The 22,030-nt window shown below is 35.0% G+C and overlaps 1 protein-coding gene across 11 annotated transcripts in view; it reads left to right on the forward strand.

Moving 5' to 3' along the window:
* Window positions 1-22,030, forward strand: part of ANKHD1 (ankyrin repeat and KH domain containing 1) — a 119,683-nt gene that overhangs the window by 13,229 nt on the left and 84,424 nt on the right. For 10 of the 11 annotated variants that reach the window (XM_037061937.1, XM_037061905.1, XM_037061948.1 and 7 more), the window contains exons 2-6: window positions 11,746-11,899; window positions 17,008-17,164; window positions 18,720-18,867; window positions 19,555-19,702; window positions 21,621-21,854. In XM_037061937.1, the coding sequence (XP_036917832.1) occupies window positions 11,746-11,899; window positions 17,008-17,164; window positions 18,720-18,867; window positions 19,555-19,702; window positions 21,621-21,854 (841 nt within the window). The remainder of the gene's footprint in view (window positions 1-11,745; window positions 11,900-17,007; window positions 17,165-18,719; window positions 18,868-19,554; window positions 19,703-21,620; window positions 21,855-22,030) is intronic. The other variant, XM_037061880.1, reaches the window with a different exon arrangement.

A 22,030-nucleotide genomic window follows, 5' to 3' on the forward strand; every position in this document is an offset into this window, starting at 1 on the left:
ATTAGAGTTTTGTTTGGGATAGGGCCTTTTCTTCATGAACCCACATCTTGCATAATAAAATTACGTCTTTCAGAGTTAGATTCATTGGCAGTCTGTTTGAGAATTCTAATTAGTATTGTAGAGTAGGTTTATTTATTACACAATAATACATCTAAAGCCTGCTATTTTTTAAGCTTTGTGCTAGGCTTTGGAATTACAAGGATGAAAAAATGAGGTCCCTGTTCATTAAAGACATCAGTCTCTTCAGGAACTAAACATTTCAGAGAATGTGAAAAATTATTTATTCAAATTATATTTGCCCTTTCTAAACTCCTTTTAGACACTAACGAATTATATTTGAGTGTTTGCTCTAGGCATTATGCACTAACCGCATCACCTCATTTAATTTTCACATGGTCTTGTGACAGTTCAAGATCTAAACTAAGTATGGATCATTGACCTGGGTTAATTGGATGACTGCTGTAAAGTTTGATGTTTGGGTGTCTTCAGTAGTTTGATGGTGTTTAAGTGGAAGATTTAAAGGGGCTGTGATTTTACAACATGAAAGGCTACAAAGTCCATCTGCATAAGATCATCTTGTGCTCATATTTGAGCAAAGCCACAGCTGCTTCATTATGTTCTATAAACTCTCCAAGTATGTCTTGGTTCAAGACCTTTGGCATTTGCTGTTCACTCTCAGCAGTCTTCTCTTAGATATCCGTATTGCTTCCCTGTCTCACTTCTTTTAGTGGTCTGCTAACAGGCCTTCCAACTGCCTGTGTACATATATCCATCCCGTAAACATCTCAGGCTCACCAGTTCTGAAACTGAATTTATCATTTCCCCCTCCACCCCTATCTTCCCGCCACCCACCTTTGTAAGTTATATAGCCCTAAAGCTAGTCACTGTCTTTAGAAACCTCAGTGCTCACATCTGCTGTTTCTTTTCACCACACACATCTAAGTAGGTACTAAGACCTGTAGGTTTGTTGTTAACACATTATTTATGTGTCCTTTTTGCTGTATCCTCACTGCACCTGCTGTAAATCAAACCATCATCTTTCACCTGGACTTGTTACAGTAACCCTCATCTCTATCTACCTCCAAGATTAAACGTCTCTAATTCTTCCTCTATGATGTTATCAGAGTAAATTCTCTAGTGCCAGTTCGGTCATGTCACGCCTTTGGCCAAAAGCCTTCGCGTTCCTTAGATAAAGGGTAAATCCAGATTCCTTAGTAAGGCATACAGGGTTATTTAGGATTTTGCCCCTATCTATTTTCCCAACCCTACCCTTGCTGTACTCTACTTTATTTCCTTTTTATATTCCACCTATAGTTCTCTGAACCTGTCAAGCTATTATATGCCCTGGTATATTTTTTTCCACTGCTTTGGTTTCTAGAATCATAATAATAATTACCATATACTGAGTGCTTATTGTCCACTGGGGTAAATGCTTACGTATTCTCAAATAAATTTTACAACTACCACATGAAGAAAGTTATATTATTCCCAACATACAGGCAAGGCAACTGAAGCTTAGAGACATTAGGTCACATAAACGAAGTCGTGCATCTAGTAATGATGGAGCCAGGATTTGAATCCAGGTGTCTTGGACCGTAAAGCTGATGTTTATACCTACTACTGCTATACACTGCTGCTGTCGCTGTTGTCCGTCTTCCCCATCCTGTTGTATACCTTCTTGTTTCGGAGTCATCATCCCTAACTGATTTCCTTCATTACTATCCCACTTGGAATCGACCATTCCTTCCTCTGTTTTCCCTTGTCATGTATACAACTGTTATAGTGTCTATGATACGTTACTTCATTTATTTATCTGTCTTAATGGGCAGGAATCATGTCTTACTTGTTTTTGTGTTTCCAGTATATACTAGGATGTCTGACACATAGTAGATGCTTAATAAATGTTGAATGAGTGTATGTGTAGTGCTTAATATACTCAGGTTACTTGTTAAGACAAGTAATGGATTCTAAGACAAATATAATGGATTCTATATATTTTTTAAAGGTTTTATTTATTTATTTTTGGAGAGAAGGAAAGGGAGGGAGGGAGAAGAGAGGGAGAGAAACATCAGTGTGTGGTTGCCTCTCATGTGGCCACCACTGGGGACCTGGCCTGCAACCGAGGCATGTGCCCAGACTGGGAATTGAACCTAGGACCCTTTGGTTCACAGCTCACACTCAGTCCATTAAGCTACACCAGCCAGGGCTCTATATTATTTTTGTGGAGTAGAGAGTGAGAGTATAGGAAGACAAGGTCCTAAGGCAAACTGACCTTAATTATAGTATTCATGGTAATATTAACAGTAATAATAACAATATTTGTTAAGCAGTTACCATGTGTTAAACACTATTGTGCAAGTTTAGATATATCGCCTTGCTTAATCACCAGTAACTCTGTGATAAAGTTACTGCTGTCCTTACTTTATAGCCGAGGAAAATGAGGCTAAGAGAGGTAAAATAAGTTAAGCTAAGATCACACTGTGAGCTGTGCGGGTTGGTGTTCTGTGAGCACTTGCTCTTAGTCATTATGCCCTCCTCCCTTTATTGGTATTAATTGGAGGTGTATGGGTGTTTGAGCTCTTCTAACTTATTAAAATTGAGTATTCCTTTCAAGTGTTTAGTGTTTATTTTCTATTTAGGATAATGAGCAGAAGACAGGACTTCTTTCTAACTTCAAGCTTACCCCTTTATTATGATAGGAAAAATATAGAGTAACATTTCTTTCTTCAACAGTAAGATTTTCTTGTCCTTAATTGCCAGATACTTCATTCCTGTGGCTTTTCTAATGAACATGTAAGCAGTCTTCTTTTTTTAGAAACTTATTGTGGCATAAATTTTGTTATATGGGTGCTGGTTAGAAATAATGTAGATGTAGTTTCAGAAATTATTAAATAAAAACATGATTCATCTGTTTAAGAACTCTGGGCAGAGAGGAGTTAGTGGACTTGATAATCTATTACATTTAAGTTAATTTAATGTAAGAAAGTTTTTTCCTGACATCACTATTACTATTAAACTGTAACATTGCGATACCTATAGATTCTCTGCTTACTTCACTGCCTTGTGCTTTAGTTATGCTCCATTGTTTAGGAGAGTCACTTAAGACAGTTTTATGTGGTGAAAGGAAGGGCGTGAGCTTTGCAGTCTGAAATACATAGCTTCAGATCCCTGCATAGTTATGTGATCTTGGGCAAGCCACTTACCTTTTCTGAGTTTGTTACTTAAAGTGAAGGTCAGTTGATTGACTTCATTGAATAGATAAGATGTTTGAGTGGAATAATGTATGGAATATGCTTATACAAATGATGCATTTTATTAATGGTGATGTACTTTTAAAGTACTTAATGGTAGTTACTATTTTTTAAAAGATCTTCCTCTCCCATCTTTAGAGACTTTAAACATAATAGATTTTATGTTAAAATTATATTTTAGAAATGAAGTTTTTGTAGTTGATCAAAGTGGTGTTAATTTTCTCCAGTTTTTTAAAAGATTTTATTTATTTATCTTTAGAGGGGAAGAGAAGGAGAGAAGGAGAGAAATATCAATGCATGGTTGCCTCTCGTGAGTCCCCTGCTGGGAACTGGCCTGCAACCCAGGCATGTGCCCTGACTGGGAATCGAACCGTGATCATGTGGTTCACAGGCCTGGGCTCAATCCACTGAGCTACACCAGCCAGGGCTAATTTTCTCCAGTTTTAACTTAAAATTAGGAGAAGCATGGTGATTCTCTCTTGTGCTGGATGAGGCTAAAGAAATCACAAAATACCATTTATGCTTTGTGAAAAGAGGTTTGTGGGTCTGAAATTGGGAATATAGCTTTCCTTGTGGAAAGAAATTTGAGAAGTTTTTATGTTAAGGAATACAGCCTTTTTATTCCAGTGTTTCAAGACGTTGCTGATCATATTGGGCTTTACCGTATCAGCAAAACTCATTCCTAAATTTTCCATTATTTGGTCCTGAATTACAACTGTGTTAATTTCTCCCTTTGAGTAGTTCTGGGAGCATGTTTGTGGTGGTGGATGCTACTGTTGGAACTTTTGGAGTACTGAGGGTTTTTTGTATAAAGGAATTTCTGTGTCTTTCAGTAATTATGTCTTAGAACACTGACCCATCCTTCCTGGCTGCTCCAACTAGAAATCAATAGTAAGCCATCTGCATTCTAAAATTAGTGTAAATGATGATTCTGACTTAAAAGTAGAGGGCTTAATTTAGGTGGGGAAAGGCAAGGCATGTTGATCTGTCCTATTAGATTGCATAAGAGAGAAGAGGAGAAATAGCAAGTACATTTTAAAAAATGTATATTTTAAAAGTTTAAAATGTTTCATTCAGTGTATTTTTATCAAATCTGAATTTCTTAAGGGAGCTTCATTTTTGAAAGTTTGTGAGGAGAGGTAGTGTAAAATAAAGATTTAGCCTTCTTTTAAGCTTTTTCTTAACTCTTGGTAGAATTCATGGGAGTGACGATTATTCTTAAAGTTAGCAGAAACAAAATTTGTGGTTACTAATATTTTAGTCCCTAATATAAAATACAAAACAACATGTTAAAAATAAAATTTTCATAATCCATTTGTCTTTTCAAAGTCATTCTATCTAAAACAGTGTATTTTCTATTTATGTTTGAGAGCTTGGTGGTATTCTGTATCATCCTTGTTGCATAATACAGCCACGTGACTAGAGAATATATAAACAAATATGCAATATAATGTGCATGTTTTTATGATAGTGTTTATTTTTACTAAGTTCTTTTCTCTTTAAACTAGCAATTACTATTACAGAAATATTGTCCTAGAGAAGGTAATAATTGGTTATTGACAAATACAGAGGTGAGAATTTTACTGTTATATGACTTAAAACATATTAATATTATTGAAAATGTTAAGTATAGCACTGCTTACTTACACTTAATATAAATTGGTTCTATAGGGGAAGCATGTTTTGGCCAAATCGTAACTGGATTGATAAATGATTTTTCTAACTAGATTTTGGCAGGGTGACATTTTTTTTTAAAGGTGGTAATAGCTGATTCGGTGGTTAATCTCCCCAGTAACTGTTGCCATCCAGTGGTTCATTTCTGAAATGTCAAGTGGGATATAAAAAATAGGACAAAATGCTTTTTCCTGTTTTCCTTCACCCCTTTGTTTAAATTCTAGTTGAAGCAAAAACCACACTTATTTTTATAGAGAGGGAATGAAAAAGAAAAACTTTTGAGAAGGAAGACAAACTTTTTGCCTTAAGCATTTTAGAAGAGATTGCCTATAAGAGAAAAATAGGGTTTTTCTTGTTTGTTTTTTATGGGCCAGATTCTGTCTTGTCCTATTTCTTCCACCTTTTATTTTTCTACCTTGTCAAAGGTAGAAGAAAAATCTGCAGTATGTAAGACTTGAACTTTTCTGCCATTAGCAAAAACAGTGCCAATCTCAGTGGGTATTTTATGTCTGCTGCTGCATGAAGCTGCTGGATAGAGATGTGCTGTATAGCTGTATCATCAGGCAATAAGGACACTTTCTGTGGTCCTTCATCTACATGTAAGAAACTACGAGGGCTTTTTATATTCCTTTGCATAAGCAAGACTAATTTTATTAGATATGTCATTCATTTGGAATTATACATTATAAAGACTTTTTGGTACTATATCACCAAGCCTTTATTAAATGTACAGAACTGGTCTTATTTAATATTTTCATGTAGTTATAAATGGTTTCTATTTTGGCCAGCCAGGTATATTTTTAGGTAATGCTATTGCAATCTGAACTGCAAGAGTATGTTTCAGTGGGTTTATCAGTAAGATATTTATGAATTGCCAAAAGCAATCCCCAAATGTTTCCAAAGTAATAGGCATAACTGTATGTATTTTTTTATTGATTCTACATTGAGTCAGGCTTTTAAAATTTTAAAGGGAAAAGGACAAAATAAGTGATAGAACTGAGTGCTTTTTGACACATCCGATTGACACAAATGTATTTAAATCATTTATGTTTTGATGTATTTAAATGTATTTAAATCATTTATGTTTTGTTGTATATGACAATAACATCCTGGAAACTTAAGGTTTTTCTCATAAGTGTTGTGGATATTTAAATTTTTTTATCTGTGGGTCAGAACTTAAATATAAAATGACTAGAACTACATTTGAAAATTTAAATGATCATCACAAGAAAAATATAACTGTGAGGTGTTGGACATTAACTGAACATACTTTGGTCATCGTTTTGCAATATATAAGTAATATAAAATCATTATGTTGTGTACCTTACATTTATACAGTGTTAATGTCTGATATCTTAATAAAAGAAAAAATAAAATTAAAAAATTCAAGTGAATGTTGATTTAGAAGGCATCATACTAGATTCTCAGTGAGTATCATTCTTCCCGTTTGAAAGGCATAAAAGATAAACACTGTAGTGAGGGACAGATCAAGAGTTGTGATTACACAGAGTTATGTTCTGAAAGTTACACTTTTATAGTGTTTTATTATCTTCAAAATATTTTTTTACCTTATTTCATTTTTTCAATAGCACTGTAAGGTAGGTAACACAGGTATTGTCTTTGTTTATTGAGGAAGAAATGGAATGTCAGAAAGGTTGAGTGATATGCCTGGTGGATCTAGCACTTGAAACTAATTCTCCTGATCTCTAGTTGCAATATTTATTCCATTATGCCTTGTGGTCTGATTGAAATGGATTAATAGGCACTCTGATATTGGACAATTAAACTCAGTGAGTGGTCTTATGAATTGTAATTTTCAAAGAGGGTACAAGCCCTTTGAAACCAAGGGGCACATATCTGTTCTGTGTTTTTCTTCTGGACTCGATTGTCCCCAAGTACTTAGGAATTTGCTGTCTGTCCTACTGGTGGTGACCAGGTAGGCAGTGAGCAGTCTATTACCTTTTATATGGTCTTTCTCAATCTATCTGCAGCCGTTCTTTCTAGTCTTAAGCCATAGTTCTCTAAGTACCTTACATTTTTTTTAAAGTTGAAATACAATTTACATACCATAAAATTTAACATTTTAAAGTGTATGACTCAGTAGTTTTTATTACACTCACAAGGTTATGCAGCATTCACCACTATCTAATTCCAGACATTTTCATCATTCCAGAAAGAAACCTCAGACGTGTTACCAGTCACGCACATTCCTCCCTCCCTAACTCTTCAGGCACCCACAAATCTCCTTTCTGTCTCTATGGATTTGCCTATGCTGGACCTTTCATATACCTTTTTATTTTGGCATGTGTCAGCATTACTTTTCTATGGCTGAATAATATTCCATTGTATGGATACATCCCATTTTGTTTGTATGGATACATCTCATTCTGTACATCTAGTTGATGGACATAGGTTTCCATTTTTTTTTTATTTTAAAGATTTTATTGATTTTTCTTTAGAGGGGAAGGGAAGGAGAGAAACATCAATGTATGGTTGCATCTCATGAGTCCCCTGCTGGGAACTGGTCTGCAACCCAGGCATGTGCCCTGACTGGGAATCGAACCGCGATCCTGTGGTTCGCAGGCCTGTGCTCAATCCACTGAGCTACACCAGCCAGGGCTAGGTTTCCATTTTTTGCCTGTTATGCATGTTGCATCAATGAACTTCTATGTACAAGTTTCTTTGTGAACATGTATATACATTTTTAATCCTCATATATGCATAGAAGTGGAATTGCTGTATTATATGGCAATTCTATGTTTAATATTTGAAGAACTCTTAAGCTGTTTCCCACAGTGGTGGCAACATTTATATTCCCACTAGGAATGTATGAAGAGTTTTTGGAGAGTGCACCATTTATCATCTTCCAAATGCATCTTCGAGCCTTTTTTTAATTTTATTCTCTTCCAACTCTGCTGCTGTGTCCGACCATCTATTGAAATTCTATGCATCCTTTAAAGCCTAGCTCAAGTACTACTTGTGCAGTCTTCTTAGATTGCTGAGGTTAGAAGTGACTTCCCACTAATATGTATAGTTGTACCATTTATCTTTCTTTAGATCTTCTGTAATAGTTGTTGGATTATTTGACTTATTTCTCCTACCACATTTTTGTGCTCTCATAGTGATTTGTGTAAAACAGGACTTCATTAAATATTGAAGGAACAAGTGGGAGAGAATTAGCTCGGATTTTTAAAATATTACACGATACATATAATTTGTATTTGTCTCTATAGTAATATATAATAAACATCAGACTAGTGCTTTTTATAAAATAGAAGTGTTAAGATCTAAACACCATGTTCAGTAAAAAACCCCAGAGTTTATTATTTTTTTTGTTTTAAATATATTTTATTGATTATACCATTACAGTTGTTCTATTCCCCCCCTTCATTCCCCTCCACCCGCACACTCCCTCCCCCACCATTCTCCCCCCCCCTTAGTTTATAACCACGTGTCTCAAGTTCTTTAGATTCTTATTTCTCCCACTATTCTTGCCCTCCCCCTATCTATTTTCTACCTACTGTCTATGCTATTTTCTGTGCCTTCTCCCCCCTTCTCCTCCTCCCACTCCACTGTTGCTAACCCTCCATGTGTTCTTCATTTCTGTGGTTCCACTCCTGATCTAGCTGTCCTCTTGGTTTGCTTTTGTTTTAGGTGTGGTTGTTAATAACTCTCAGTTTGCTGTCCTTTCACTGTTGATATTTTTCATCTTCTTTTTCTTATATAAGTCCCTTTAGCATTTCATATAATAAGGGTTTAGTGATGATGAACTCCTTGAACTTGACCTTATCTGAGAAGCACTTTATCTGTCCTTCCATTCTAAATGAAAGTTTTGCTGGATAAAGCAATCTTGGCTGTAGGTCTTTGGATTTCATGACTTGGAATACTTCTTTCCAGCCCCTTCTTGCCTGTAAAGTCTCTTTTGAGAAATCCGCTGACAGTCTGATGGGTACTCCTTTGTAGGTGACTGTCCCCTTATCCCTTGCTGCTTCTAGGATTCTCTCCTTCATTTTAGTCTTGGCTAATGTAATTATGATGTGCCTTGGTGTGTTCCTTCTTGGGTCCAACTTCTTTGGGACTCTCTGAGCTTCCTGGATTTCCTGGAAGTCTATTTCCTTTGCCAGACTGGGGAAGTTCTCCTTTATTATTTGTTCAAATAAGTTTTCCACTCGTGGCTGTTTCTTTCCCCCTTCTGGTACCCCTATAATCCGGATGTTGGAACGTTTAAAGATGTCCTGGAGGTTCCTAAGCCTCTCCTCATTTTTTTGAATTCTCATTTCTTCATTCCTTTCTGGTTGGATGTTTTGTTTTTCCTTCTGGTCCATTCCATTGATTTGAGTCCCAGTTTCCTTTCCATTGCTATTGGTTTCCTGGACATCTCCCTTCATTTCAATTAGTTTAGCCTTCATATGTTCCTCTAATTTGTGACTATAATCAACCAGTTCTGTGAGCATCCTGACAAACAGTGTCTTGAATTGTGCTTCTGAGAGGCTAGCAATTTCTCGGTCGCTTAGAGTTATCGGCTCTGGGACTTTGAGTTCTTCTTGCGCCACCTTTTGGGCTGTTTGTGCCTGTTACGTAGCAGGATCGGAGCCCTAGGTGTTCACCGGGGCAGGGCAACTCAGTTGCTGGGTTGTGACGCTGTATGTGGGGGCGGGGTCAAAGAGGAGCAATGGTGTCCCGTCTGCCACCTCCTGCTGCCGCAGCTACAGGTGCCGCAGCTGCCACCGTCACTGGGCCCACGCGTTTCGTCCCACTGCGTGCGAGTGTGCCACCGCTGTCAGCCCTCGGCCCCTGAGGCCTGTGTGGTCCGTCTCACTGTGCGCGAATGTGCGACTGTGGTCAGTCTGCCCCACACCCTGACTGGGTCCGGGCCACTTGCACACCTAGGTCGGGGGATCTGTCCTGCACGATCCTGTTCTGCTGCTGGCTCCGCCCCTCTTACCATCCCAGTTGCATGGTTAGTTGTAGTCGAACTTCCGTATAATTCAATTTTCTGGCCTTTGGCTGTGTCTTTGTTCTCCAAACCTTTGTTGTATTCAAACTTGGTTGTGGGAGAAGGCACAGTGTTTCCACCTATGCCTCCATCTTGGCGGAAGTCCTCAAAAAATCCCAGAGTTCAGAATGATAGTTTTATCTATCCTCACAACTGGCAGGTACATGTGTCTGCAAACACCTCCTTGCAACAAGTAGGTGTTTGCAACAAGCTCTTTGTTCTACAATTACCTTTCAATATCTTGACAACTAATAGTCTACATTTATCTATAGGCATGGATCTAGAATGCCATCTTTCTAATTACAAATTAAAGAACCTATGTTGCATTGTACTAAGTACATACATAGTACATGGCTCAAAGTTAGATCTGAAGTTAAAGATTTATTTTGTAAAATTATGGTATACTAGATAATAAGTTATCTAAATCATTTTAACTTTGCTATCTTCATTAAGATCTTTATTTGGTGTTCATTTTGAAAGCTGATGACCAACTAGCTAAATATGCCAAATAATCTAGTCCAAATACTGTGGTCCTGTGTTTATAAATTTGTGAAGTAGTATTGCCTAGTGTTTAAGAGCATAGATTCTGTAGCTTAATGGACTGGGTCTGGAACTTAGCTTTGCCAATTATTAGCTGTGTGACTTTGAAGAAGTATTTAACTTTTCTATTGCTGTTTTTCTGTCTACAAAAAATGTTAACTCCCCCTGGTATATGTATTTATATATTATAAACATATATAGTTATATAAATATGTACGCAAGGCTATATATGTGAGTACCCATGTTCATGTTTACTTACATGTACATATATACTTTTAGAAAAAAAAGACCATGCATTAGGTGTTTTTCACTTGGTTTTATGAATGCTTTCTCATGCCATTCAAGGTGCTTTAAAAATAGTGTATAATTACTGTATAATATATGAATGTACAGAATATATTTCTCAAATTCCCTATTGTAATTTTTCCTCTGGATATTGGAATTTTAATTAATGCTCTAGTAAACATCCTTGCGTACTTTTGTTTGCTTTCAGATAAATTGTTTTAAGGATGGATTCCTTAAAATTGAATTACTGGGACAGAGGGCATAAGCTGTTTAAAGCATTTTGACACACATTTCCAAATTTCTTTCTAGAAGATTTACGCATATTTTGTTTAAGAACGTTTATTTAGATTTAACTTGATTTGAAATTAGAAGGTTGTATTTATTTTCATAATTTGATTTTGTTTATACCATTTATTCATTTCAGCGAATATGTATTGAATACCTACTATTTGCAAGGTATTTTTAGGCCCAGAGGATAGAGCAGTGAACAAACAGGTATGGTTCCTAATCTCGTGGAGCTTTCTTGTGTGTAGGATTCCAGATGTTTGACAGTGGATTAAATGTGTTTTTTTTTTGTTTTTTTTTTAAGAATTAGAATTGAGTACATTAATTAGAAGCAAGGAAAAACTGTGCCTGAATGATTTATCTATGCTATCTAGTCTTTTTACTATATAGTCCCGTATACATCATCTTGGGGCCTATGTTTATATACTTGTTTCATTGAAAAAATGCTGCTTTTCAGGCTCTGTGTTAGGCACAGAAGATACAGTTCTCTCTAAAAAACATGAATTTGATGTGTCTATGTTACACCTCTAGCAGATCTAAAGATAAGCAGCTGGTTGGGAGGCTCCCTCACAGTCCCTTCCTATTGCCCCATAGTTCCACAGTAATTTTTCTAGTTATGCTTAAATTCCAAATCAGAAGTCATATTACCTTAAATGCCATTATTCTCACAATGAGATCAGTTTCATGGATATTGCATCTTTAATTCATAAACAGGTTGAATCATTTATTTTGGACCAAGAAGATCTGGATAACCCAGTGCTTAAAACAACGTCAGAGATATTCTTATCAAGTACTGCAGAAGGAGCAGACTTACGCACTGTGGATCCAGAGACACAGGCACGACTAGAAGCATTGCTAGAAGCAGCAGGTACGTAATTTTTTGTTTTCTCTTTAGAAGGCTAGATTGTTATACAAAGTTATATAAGATTACCTCCAAATTTTATAACATTTTATGGAATTTGAAATCTCTGTAAAAATTTCTAATTTTTCCCTAAAGCAAATATTCACATTTTATATTTTGAAAATTGTTGGTTGAAAGTTTTCTATGAGTGATTTCTGGACTCCACACTAACATTTTTAAGGTATTCTATAATAAGCTAATTATCAAGGAAAGTGTATTACATTATAAAAAATGTGAAAGAAACTTAGTTCTTCAAATTATGAATCTTTTAACTGATATAGGGGATTCATGATTATTTATTTCTTCACTTTATATATGTATCTTATAATAGATTGCTATTTTTTACTTGGAAGACTTAAATAAAAATTGAATTCAAAATTGGACCAGCCCTAGTCAGATATACCAAGCTATGTCATCTTGTTCTAAAGTAGCAAAAAATAAAAATGTGTGATAAGCATGCTTTCTCAAAAGTAATATGTACTTATCACTATTTTATTTTATAACCGGCTCATTATTTGCTCCACAAAGTTTCCATTACATTGTAATGAAGACCTCTTATATCCTAAAATTGTATTTTAACAAGGAAGTTAACTGTTTCTGATACTTGCATATTGCTTTTGAGATGTTTGCTTTGTATAACATTTTCTTAAAAATTTACTTATTTAATATAGATATATGTGCATGTTATGCGCACATAAGGATTTAATCTGGAAGAATTTACAGCTTATTTTACTTTTTTTAAGGTTTTTCAATTTAATTTAATTAATTTATTTAGACAGAGGGGAAGGGAGGGAGAAAGAGGGAGAGAAACATCAATGTGTGGTTGCCTCTCACGTGCTCCCTACTGAGGACCTGACTTGGCCAGCAACCCAGGCTTGTGCCCTGGCTGGGAATCAAACCGGTGACCCTTTAGTTTGTAGGCTGGTGAGCAATCCACTGAGCCACATCAGCCAGGGCTACAGCTTATTTATTTTAAAAAGTAGTGCCGAGACACTTGTTAGGTGGGCACAATGTATGCCATAGGCCATGTTAAAGCTATTAAAATACAGAAAATACAAAATTCAAAGTTTTTAAAAGTATAGAAAATTTCATTCAGCTTCTTAGTACAGTCAGTTCTAGAACAACATGGGAAGTTGAGGGTGGTACCAACCCCTACACAGTAAAAAATCTACATTACTTTTGACTACCCCAAAACTATCAGTATTTGTGGGGTTTGGTCCAGGACCTCTTGGAGATATGAAATCCATGGATGTTCAAATTCCTTACATAAAATGTCATAGTACAGTGCATGCAATTGGCCCTCCACATCCGTGGGTACAAAACCCCAGGGATATGGAGCATCAGCTGTTTATTGAAAATAATTTGTGTTTAAGTGAACCCATGCAGTTTAAACCCGTGTTGTTTAAGAGTCAACTGTACTTTAATAAGCATAATATTAAAGATAGGTGTTTAGAAGAATCACAGCAGCCTTTTAACAATTTCATCTTGAAGGAAATAAAGAATGTTACATTTAACCAGATAATGAATGACTAGGGGAAAAGTTTCAGCTAAAAGAAAATGAGTATTTTTACATTATTCTTGGAAAGACATAGTATGTTGGGAATATATTTACTTAGTATCATCTTGTTATTCCCTTTATCCTGTTATGAAAAAGTATAGCTATGATATTTAGCAGATACGGTTTTTAGTCCATCTAATGTTTCTTTTTGGAAGTGAGACTTAAAAATGTATTAAACAAAACATGTAAGTATCCAGCAGTAGACTTTAATGTGGAGCAGGACTAGTAATTACTGAAAAAATGTATGAAGATCACATCAGTAATTACATTCGGTGTCCCTCCCTTTTAGTCTGATTTCTGTGAGTCTCCTAGTTGTGATTTAGGAATGTATACAATTTCTGAAATGGGAGTGTCACGGCCACTCTCTTTTTCTTTTTTCTTGCTTTGAAACCTTACATTTTGCTTAGAGCTGAAAGGAATGTGGAGAGAAGGCACTTCTCCAAATCTACTCCAGACTAATTTCCTTTCCTTCTGCAGACCAAGTTTTTTTTTTAAATTAAATATATTTTATTGATTATGCCATTACACCAAGGTTTTTTTTTTTTTTTTTTTTTTAATGGTACTAGGTAGTAGTACATCTTTGCCCTTTGGTTTAGGCTGATACTTCAGACCTGTGATTCAGGGTTTTAGATTTCATTTCTCTCTCTCTCTCTTTTTTTTGACACCTCATGATTTTCATTCAAGACTGGCTCTTTTCTGGTACATTAAGCATTTTTCTTTTCCCATTTTTTCCTTTTGGCTCGTGGACATACCAGAGAATTGCTTGTTTTTCATACTTTTTAAAAATCATGACTTTCTATCTATCATGAGGTGTCAGAAACTGTTGAATTTTAAAATTTTGTATATTTTGACAATTTAAACTCCAGACTTGTTGGATATAATATTTTATCCAAAGAAATTGTTAGATGTATTTTAAGATGATATGCTCCTTCCTAAGCCCTGTTGTAAGTCAGTTGTTTAATAAATAGTTTCTTTTGTGCTTTAGTATTTTCATTTGCTTTTTGGACACTGTTGCACCTGTAACAGTTAAGAGGAATTTTTAGATATATGTTTGTGTTTTTAATTATGAGAATGTATTAGACATTAGTAGGCTTCTTAAGGAAGGTAGAATTTTTGACTCTATTTTAACTGAAAGACTTAAGGTAAAGATATTTCTTTGAGATTCTTTGAGATTCATAGAGAAAATTTAAAATTGAGGCCATTTTAAGAATTTTTAAAAATTCTTTTCTAAATCAGAAATGTAATGCATATTATAAAAAATAGCTAAAGCAATATGAAATGTATTAAGTAGACTATAAAGCCTTCCCATTGTCAGGGTTTACATATATATGTCTACATTTCCCTTGTGGTTGTTAAAGACATGTAAATGTTTGAACATACATACTTTTTTAAAAGTGAAGTAGGATCATTTTATACAAGATATAATTTTTTTTCAGTTAATTTATTATGGGCATCTTTCTATTGATCTTTTTCATTCTTTTAAAGGGTAAGATAATATTGTGTTGCTTGGAAACACCATAATTTATTTTACTAATTTGTTGAAGGGTATTTAGGTTATTTCCAGTTTTTCCATGCCACAAATAATGCTGTGGTTTACATATATCTATAATTTCTCTTACTTGTGTAAGTATCTTTACAGGAAAAATTCCTGGAAAGTGGTATCACTGGATCAGAGGATATTTGCGTTTCAATTTTTTAAAAAGATTTTATTTATTTACTTTTAGAGAGGGAGGAAGGGAGAGAGAGAGGGAGAGAAACATCAATGTGTGAGAGATACATCATCAATGGGCTACCTCTCACGTCCCCAACTAGGGACCTGGCCTGCAACCCACACATGTGCCCTGACCGGGAATTGAACCAGCGACCATTAGGTTTGCAGGCCAAGCACTCAATCCACTGAGCCACATGAGCCAGGGCTACATTTCAGATTTTGATAACTGTTGTCAAATTTGTCCCCCAAGTTTATACCCACGTATACATCCCTATCAACAGTTTTTGAAAGGACTTCACACCTGAGTCTGATTTTGTCCATTTCATTGTTTGCATTTATTTAATATTATCAGTAAATTGTATGGTAGCTGTTTATAAGTGATGATATAAATTTATTGGGTGTTAATTTTTCCAGTTTGGCTTTAACTTTATTTATGGTGTCTTTATGCAGAAATTTTCACTGAAATTAAAAAGTGACTAATATGATATTTACTGCTTTTACTTCATGGTTTTTAGAGTTTGGTGTCGTGCTTAGGGAAGCCCTTGCCCCATCCCCATGAGCATTAGAAAAATCCTACATGGTATAAGAGTACTTTCCAGGGTTTTGTTTTGTTTTTTGATTTAGATTTTAAGTCTACCTGGTATTTATTTTTGTGGATGTTGTGAATTAGAGGTTTTACTTAATTTTCAAGTGGTAGCCAATTCTGAACAGTGTTTATGAAATAAACCCTACTGTCTCTACTAATTCGAAACATCACCTTTATCATGTATTGAACTCACAAATGATCTAGGATCTCTTGTTTTGGCCTCCAGATCCTTGACATAATTATCTTTTTTCCATGTAAGTGTCATACTGTTGTAATTTGTATAGCATCATGATGCTTTTTATATCTTATTGGACAAGTTTTCCCTTTGTTTATTTTCCAAAATTTTATTAGTTTTCTCTCATTTTCAGTAGTAAAGGCAGTGATATTGTCAACAAAATTATCTGTTACACTAGTCACTGATACCTAACTGATCCTAGAGAACATGACTTGTTGTCAGCTTAGACACCTGATAGGTACTGCTTGACTGTGAGTGCTGTAAGGACAGAACTGTACCTTATTTCTTTATGTCTCCCTTTTGTCTGGCACATCATAAGCAAATAATAAATATTCAAAATAAGAATGAATTTATTGTAGTTTACAGTGTGGCCCTAGAAGATGGTTCTAAGTGGCTGTTTGGCTGAGTGAAGAAACTGTTAGATTGTTTGCGGTAATCTTACAGAATAGCCCCTTCATTACTACTGAAAACAGTTTAGACAAATATGATTCTACTAGAATCTTATGGTAAGACTATATACTTTGAAAGAAATCTCATTTGCTAATATAGGCATCATTCATTTACATTTGGAATACAGATTAATATTACTTGGCTTTTTAAAAAAATATTTTATAAATTATTTTTTTAGAGAGAGGGGAAGGGAAGGAGAAAGAGTGGGAGAGAAACATCAATGTGTGGTTGCCTCTCATGTGTCCCCTATTGGAGACCTGGCCAGCAACCCAGGCATGTGCCCTGACTGGGAATTGAACTGGCAACCCTTTGCTTCACAGGCCTGTGTTCATTCCACTGAGCCACACCAGCCAGGGCTTATTTGGCATTTTGACATTAGTGGCAAGATTGAAATCATCAGTCTAATAGTCTGTTGGCCTTATCTACAGAGACTATGCCATTTTTGCGCTAGCTAATAATGTTTAGAAATATAATTACAATGTGCACTTTTATGCTTTTCTTCCCCGCACGTATGATTGATTGACACACACCGAAGGAATTGGCAAATTGTCAACTGCTGATGGTAAGGCTTTTGCAGATCCTGAGGTGCTCCGAAGACTGACATCTTCAGTAAGTTGTGCGCTGGATGAAGCTGCTGCTGCACTGACCCGAATGAAAGCAGAAAATGGCCACAATGCAGGACAGATAGACACGTATGTATTTAATGACATCTGCTGGATATTAGGTGTTTTCTTCAGTGCTTTTGGGGGAAGTAGCAAATTTCGGTTAAATATATCATTTGGAGGGGCTTAAAACTTTAGCCAAATGGATATTATACAGGAAGGGCAAGAGAAAGTTTGCCGTGCCATTGTGACATTCTTTTGAGTTAATAAAACTATTGTAATGATTATAACCTGCATGTCTTTTTCCATACGAACAACAACTGTAAACCTACTTTCCCCACTCCTCTATTTTAAGTTGATATATAGATGTATTCATGATATATGAGTATAAAAATGGATATTATATTTTTATTCTTACATTCCACCCATATTCATTGAACATCCTTATGGAATGTATTGTACTATAATAGAGTATGAGAAATCAAACTGAGTAAGACCTGGTTTCCATTTTTAAAAAAGTTACTTTTTCTAATAGAGGAGTAAACTCTCAATTGATTACTTGGATAATAATAAAATGGTTGGAAGTTGCTAAGAGAGTAAATCTTAAGAGTTCTTGTCACAACACAAAAACCCCACCTTTTTATATCTGTATGAGATGATGGATGTTAACTAAATTTGTTGTAGTCATTTAGTAATATATATAAGTCAAGTCACCTTAAACTTGTACAGTGCTGTATACCAATTACATATAGCTCAGTAAAATTGGGGAAAAACAATAAATGAAATGGGTTGCTGATGCAATAATCTAGATGCTTGCTACTCAAATATGGTCCATGTACTAGCAGAATCAGCATCACCTCCAAGCTTATTAGAAATGCAGGATTTTAGATCCCTACCTTGGATCTACTGAATCAGAATCTGCATTTTAATAAGAAGCATGGGTGATTTGTATGCACATTAAATTTGAGATTCACTTCTTTTGTTAATCATTCTGCAATAAAATTTTTACTCAGATTTTTACCTACTGTTACCAAATAAAATTGTAAACCATGGGGTTATATGCCAAATGCCTTTGGGAGTCATTACACTATTATAGTATGGTTTAAAAACTTGTGCATCTAATGATTTAAAAATTAATTTTTTTAAAAGATTTTATTTATTTATCTTTAGAGGGGAAGGGAAGGAGAGAGGGAGAGAAATATCAATGTATGGTTGCCTCTCATAGGTCCGCTGCCGGGAACTGGAACCAGGAACTGGCCTGCAACCCAGGCATGTGCCCTTACTGGGAATCGAACTGCGATCGTGTGGTTCGCAGGCCCATGCTCAGTCCACTGAGCTACACCAGCCAGGGCTAAAAATTAATTTTATTTAAAATTTGATATGAAAATTGTGTTTTAGGACATTTTGAAAGATAAAAATAAGCTATTTTTAAATAGATAAGCTATTTCATATTCACTTATTCTGGCTTAGATGACATCCATGAATAAGTATTGTACACAAGATGCTCAGTAAATAAGATATTCAGACAATTTTTTTTACTGTATCATTATTTGTATGTGTGTGACTACTTACATTCAATGTAACTTATTATCATAAGACCCTAAGTCTTTCTGTGTTGGTTAATTGTTGGTGATTTTGTTTTCAGTCGCAGTCTGGCAGAAGCTTGTTCAGATGGGGATGTAAATGCTGTTCGTAAATTGTTAGATGAAGGCAGAAGTGTAAATGAACATACAGAAGAAGGAGAAAGCCTGCTGTGTTTGGCTTGCTCAGCAGGGTATTACGAATTGGCACAAGTAAGCAGAAATAATTTCTATCGATTAAAATTATGGAAGGGTTTTGATGTTTTATTTTTATTTAATAAAAAGTTATAATTAGAGGCAAGGTCTTTTCCTTTTGGCTTTAGGTAAAATAGAAACTGACACATAATTAATTTGTTGCCTGTACATGCAACTAAGCATGGTTCATTTTTATGCCACCTACTCAAAACTAGTACTAATGGGTAAAAACATAGAAATAATAATAGTATTTTAAATTTGTCTTTGAAAATAATACACAGCTATAATTGAAAAAAATGTGTTTTTTTTATTTTGCCAGATTACCCCAATTAATTTTTTCTTCTGTTAGAGCGATGTTGGTAAATAACCATGTGTTTATCAGTTTCTATCTTGTGAGTGTAGTCTTGCTGTTATCTTACCAGATAATCCCAAGCATAACACAAATTCTTTCATGGGAGCAGTTTCAGTTTTATAATAGGATGGCAAATGTGATTATATACTTAAAGATTAATATGTAATGATTGTAAAATATAGCATCTAAACTTGGTGTTTTGAACAGTGAACACTGGCATATTTTCACAAAGATGATTTCTTATTTTTCCTCACTCCCCAGTATAAAAGAATATTTTCCCATATGCAGTATATTCTCTAGAAATACTGTTATAGTAAGAATTGATAACTTCTCTGTGTGTCTGTGTTCTAAAGGTATTGCTTGCTATGCATGCTGATGTTGAAGATCGAGGGACTAAAGGAGACATAACTCCGCTAATGGCAGCGTCCAGTGGAGGTTATTTAGATATTGTGAAACTGTTACTTCTTCATGATGCAAATGTCAACTCCCAGTCTGCAACAGGTATATAGAAAATGATGTGTGAGGGGTACTAAATGGTAATGAAAAAAATACAGTAAAAATTATTAAATTAAGGAAAAAAAGAAAATGATGTTTGAATTTGAGGAAAATAAATTGATATAATTAGTTATAACCTGAGAGATAAAAATTTGAATCCTAGGAAATTGATTCCTAGGGAAAATCCTCGGAATCCTAGGAATTCTGTTGTAAACCAACAGAAAAATATTAGCCCTTGTTTAGAGTCTTTGAGTAAAAATTAAATTAATTTGATATCTTCAAAAGTCTTTAAAACATACTTAGATCTATTTGGTAAGAGTGACAACTTTTTGGTACAGGATGATTTTTTTCTCCCACAACAATATACATTGTGTAAAGAAGCAAAATTATGAACTGTATCTCTTATAATTTCTTTTTCTTCTTTTTTAAAAATATTTTATTTTCATAGAGAGGAGAGGAACATTAATCAGTTACCTCTTACATGTCCCCAGCTGGGGACCTGTCCCACAACCCAGGCATGTGCCCTGACTGGAAATCAGTCATAGGCTGGCTCTCAGTCCACTGAGTCACAGCAGCCAGGGCTCCTATAATTTATTTCATTTAAATGTAGCTCCCTTAACTTTCGATTATAGATTAACTTGAGAGTATTTACCCTATAGGGTTTTTCATGTCAAGTGTACTGAATCCATTTACTGTTAAGATAATGTATGAAAGCTACTCTAGTAAGGACTACTACTCTTTTATTTATTTATGCGTCCCAGAGTCCTAGATAGGAAGAGGGTTGGTCATATGTCTTGAGTTATAGGTATAGTTTTAGCAGTGAGATTCCTTGGATATAGTGAGACAGCGTAATGGAAACCCAGCAGTGTTCCATGCCATTAAGTAAATGTAGCTTAGTTTATTTTTAAAATGACCAAGATTTTTCAATAAGAGATATTAGGTCATTTTGCTGACCATTTTGTCTTACTTGTAGTAGTATTAATATGCATAAAGTCTGAGATGGTTAAGTGGTTGAAACTGAACAAATTGGGTTCTGAAATGATGGTTTTGTCACTGAACCTTTAAAACAGTCTCCTCTAGTGTCATTCTCTTGGATGGTTAAACCACCTGCTTACATAAAAATCCTCAAAACAAAATTAGGAAAGAAATAATTGTCAAACTAAGAGATAATGACCTTTTAAAGAAATTTTTATTTTGAAGGAGTTATGCTGAGGGGAATTTATATCTGTTTCACTGGGCCATATAAATACAGGTGGAAGATACGTTTCAGAAGGCAAATACACCTGGAACAGTGAATTGTCTTATGAATGAATCTGTAAATAAAAGAGAGGTAACAGAAAATGAAGAAATGAATATATATAGAAAGAAAATTAAGTGTTTCTAAGTACAGTGTTAAAAGAAAAAGGAGTAATTTTAAATGATATATTAGAATATTTTTTAAAGATTTTATTTTTACTTATTTTTGAAAAGAGGGGAAGGGAGGGAAAAAGAGAGGGAGAGAAACACCAGTGTGTGAGAGAAACATCTATTGGTTTCCTCTTACATGTCTCCAACTGGGTACCTTGCCTGCAACTGAGGCATTTTCCCTGACTGGGAATTGAACCAACAGCCTTTCAGTTTGAAATCTGGTGCTTAATCCACTGAACCACACCAGCCAGGGCTTATGTATTAGAATATTTTAGAGAAAAATATGTTGAAAGTGACTTTTCAAGATGTTGCATAATCTTGAGCTAAGGAAATGTGAAGAGATGTAAATAGGTCTGTTTAATAAGTCTTTTAATTAGTAAGAAAATTAATATGATGCTTCTAACCAGCACAACAAAAAAAAATTGAGTTGATAATTAATCATTTATGTAAGAGGAGTAGTATAATCATAATTGTATTCATTCAGTCATAATTTTGTATTTATTTTGTTCTTTGTTAGGAAACACTGCATTAACTTATGCCTGTGCTGGTGGATTTGTTGACATTGTGAAAGTGCTACTTAACGAAGGTGCAAATATAGAAGATCACAATGAAAATGGACATACCCCCTTAATGGAAGCGGCCAGTGCAGGTCATGTGGAAGTTGCAAGAGTTCTTCTAGATCATGGGGCAGGCATCAACACTCATTCTAATGAATTCAAAGAAAGTGCTCTTACACTTGCATGCTATAAAGGTACTCCCTATATATATGACTATTTAGGGATTTTTAAAGTAACAACTTTGAATATTTGAGTATTGAGTATTTGAGTTATTTTTATATTGCTTATACATTCTTTGTCCTATAAAATTACTTAGCTTGTATTATATAGAAAGTCCATTTTAGCCTGTATTTCCTGAAGTATAGCTTCA

Source organism: Sturnira hondurensis, unplaced genomic scaffold, assembly GCF_014824575.4.
Source record: "Sturnira hondurensis isolate 20B ecotype Veracruz unplaced genomic scaffold, ASM1482457v3 Scaffold0001120, whole genome shotgun sequence".
Taxonomy (NCBI): Eukaryota; Metazoa; Chordata; class Mammalia; order Chiroptera; family Phyllostomidae; genus Sturnira; species Sturnira hondurensis.